Here is a 2748-nt window from a genome sequence, read left to right on the forward strand (position 1 = left end):
AAGGTGCTGCAGGTACAGAACCAGACGTTCTGAGGAGGTCCAGTTGGAGGCTCTGATTGACCTTCTGTTCTGGTGAAGCAGTGGCTCACGGCTGTTGTTGTCCAGGTTGTGTGTTGCTGCTGTGTGTTACGGGATCTGCAGGAGTGAGTCGCTGCCTCAGCACCGACTGCAGGACTTCATCCCCAGCAGCATCTACAAGAAGGTACCAGACCAGCACCGGTCTCGTTAGACTCATTGTTGATCCTCGTGTGTTTGTCTCGTCTACAGCAGGTTCTGTTGATGTTTCATCACAGAGCCCAGAAAACACTGAACAAATGGATGTTTAATGAAGTCAGCAATGAATCAGAAAAAGATCCTCATCCTGAAATCTGCTCTTCACCCGTTGGATCTGTCGTGGAGTTAGACCTGCTGCCTGCAGCCTGGTTAGCATGATGAGTTCTGAATCAGCATGAGAAGCTGAACAGAAGAGGAGAAATAGAGTTTAACATAGTAGGAAACTAACCAGCTAATTAAATCTAAACCAGATCACCCACATGTCACGTCCAACCGACAAACAGAACAAATGGAATAAAAGAAAATGGGCTCAAACCATGAAAACTAGGGTGAAGGTAGTACGTGTCTGGTAGATGTGTACAGAAACAAACAATAAAACAGACGATGACACATAAAGCAGGTCTATGAATAGGTTTTAGGAGTGTTTCATCTGGTGTATTTACTACAACATGTGTCTGTGTTTAGCTCCTGTACCTGATTCCCAGACTGCTGCCTGGAGTCAGAAGGGCTGCTGCTGGTGCTGGAGGCAGAGAACACCTGGAGGAGAACCTGGAGGAGAACCTGTGGAGCAGCGTCACAGACAGCAGCAGCACCTGGAGGACGACAGCTGGACACTTGTGGAGGAACGTGGCCTTCCAACAGCTGCAGCAGGAACCAGAGTACCAGGTGAGTGGCTGATGTTCCTGATGTTCCTGGTGTGAATGAAAGGGTTCTACACGTTTTGTTGATGTTTAATGACGGCTGCTCAACCTGCAGCGATGTGAAGGACCCAGAGAAGACCTCTGACTTTCTATTCTGTGGCTCATTCAGTGTCAGCCAACGTGGATCCTGGACCATCTCAGAATCTGTTGAAACCTTCTAGGAATGATCTTCGGCATCTCAACCTGACATCTGCCCACTTTTAGCTGAACTTCCAACATTTTCATAATTTTTCACACAATGGAAATCTTTAATAAATCCCTCACGATGCCACTTTCAGATGTCCTGGATCTCCACATGTTCAGGAGATGTTCAGGAGGTTCTGGTGAACAGAGAGGACGCAGAAGATTCTGGAAATCAAGACTCAGTGTATTGACTAAATCCTCCAGAGTTCAGGATTGGTTCAAAAATCACAAAGTGGATTTTCAAACCATTTGGAAACATATATGTCTAACGTACAGGATCTGTTGGATCAGCATTATTGTTCTTTAACTATTCAGCAAAAAGTTCAGCAACACGTTGTTTTGCTCAGCCTGTGTCTTTTAGTTTATTTTCTTAATAATTATCTCAAAATAAGTCGCTGTTTAGTTGTAAAGTCCGACAAAGTCCTGCACAGTTTGGTGCAAATTATAAATACATTCAGGAAGTGTTCGTCCAACCACTAAGTTCAGGTTAAAAAACAAACGTGTGTTAAGTTACAGTGAAGGAAGTAAGGATTTAGGATTTTTCAGGTAAAAAAGGTTGTATTTGAATCCTGAATCTGAGAGGTGTTAAGGACAAATCTGAGTCTTGATTTCCAGAATTTGCTGCATTCTCTACATTCACCAGAACCTTCTGAACATCTCCTGACCATGTGGAGACTCCAGGACGTCTGGAAGTGGCATCGTGAGGGATTTATTAAAGATTTCCATTGTGTGAAGAATTCTGAAAATGTTGGATGTTCAGCTAAAAATGGGCAGATGTCAGGTTGAGATGCTGAAGATCATTCCAAGAAGGTTTCAACAGATTCTGAGATGGTCCAGGATCCACGTTGGCTGAGTTGACACACATCTGTTCTTCCCCTCGTTGGGCTCATCATGTCTGTTCATCAGCCAAACACAGTGGACGTCCAGCAGGTCAGAGAGTCGCCATAGAGAATACTAATAACTTTATTTATATATAACATCATTTAAAAGCAGCTTAACCCCGACAAGAGGAAAATAGTCCAACACAAGCTTCACCTTCAACACAGACCTGAAGAAGAACATCAGTTGGTGTCGTTTCCCAAAACATCCGCATGTATTTTACATTTCCTAAATGTTTAAAACTCTAAACCCGTGTAGGTTGTGATCAGACCGGACAGATTAAATCCCCGTAGTTCATCTTCTGCTCCACAAGCTGAAGGAAGGAAACCTGACCAGACCTTGTTGTGTTTGTCCAGCTGTCGTTCTCAGACTGGCTGAACGAGGAGCTCAGAGTCCAGAGGAGTGAGGACGTCCTCTCTGACGCAGCACGGTGAGGCAGCAAACGTTAAGAAGAGCAGAAACATTAGGAACAGCAGAAACGTTAAGAAGAGCAGAAACACCACCACATGAGGCTGAGCTGAGTGTTGCTGTCTGTGCAGTCAGGAGTACCAGCACTGGGCCTGCTGGGAGCTGTACCTGCCCCGAGCCGAGGAGGACGGAGGCTGTGGAGGAGACGTGGAGAAGCTCTGCTCACACCTGGTCCACGGCGTCATGCAGCTGCAGCTCAGGTGCTCTAAGGTCCAACAGCTGCAGCTCAGGTGCTCTAAGGTCC

At 45.7% G+C, this 2748-nt stretch overlaps 1 protein-coding gene across 1 annotated transcript in view; it reads left to right on the top strand.

Annotated features, from left to right (window-relative positions):
* The window catches only part of fanca (FA complementation group A), a 29323-nt gene that overhangs the window by 16918 nt on the left and 9657 nt on the right, over nt 1–2748 (top strand). The window contains exons 24-27 of the mRNA XM_008293596.1: nt 79–202; nt 739–939; nt 2393–2466; nt 2576–2704. Coding sequence (XP_008291818.1) covers nt 79–202; nt 739–939; nt 2393–2466; nt 2576–2704 — 528 coding nt within the window. The remainder of the gene's footprint in view (nt 1–78; nt 203–738; nt 940–2392; nt 2467–2575; nt 2705–2748) is intronic.

Source organism: Stegastes partitus, unplaced genomic scaffold (assembly GCF_000690725.1).
Source record: "Stegastes partitus isolate 25-593 unplaced genomic scaffold, Stegastes_partitus-1.0.2 Scaffold895, whole genome shotgun sequence".
Classification (NCBI taxonomy): Eukaryota; Metazoa; Chordata; class Actinopteri; family Pomacentridae; genus Stegastes; species Stegastes partitus.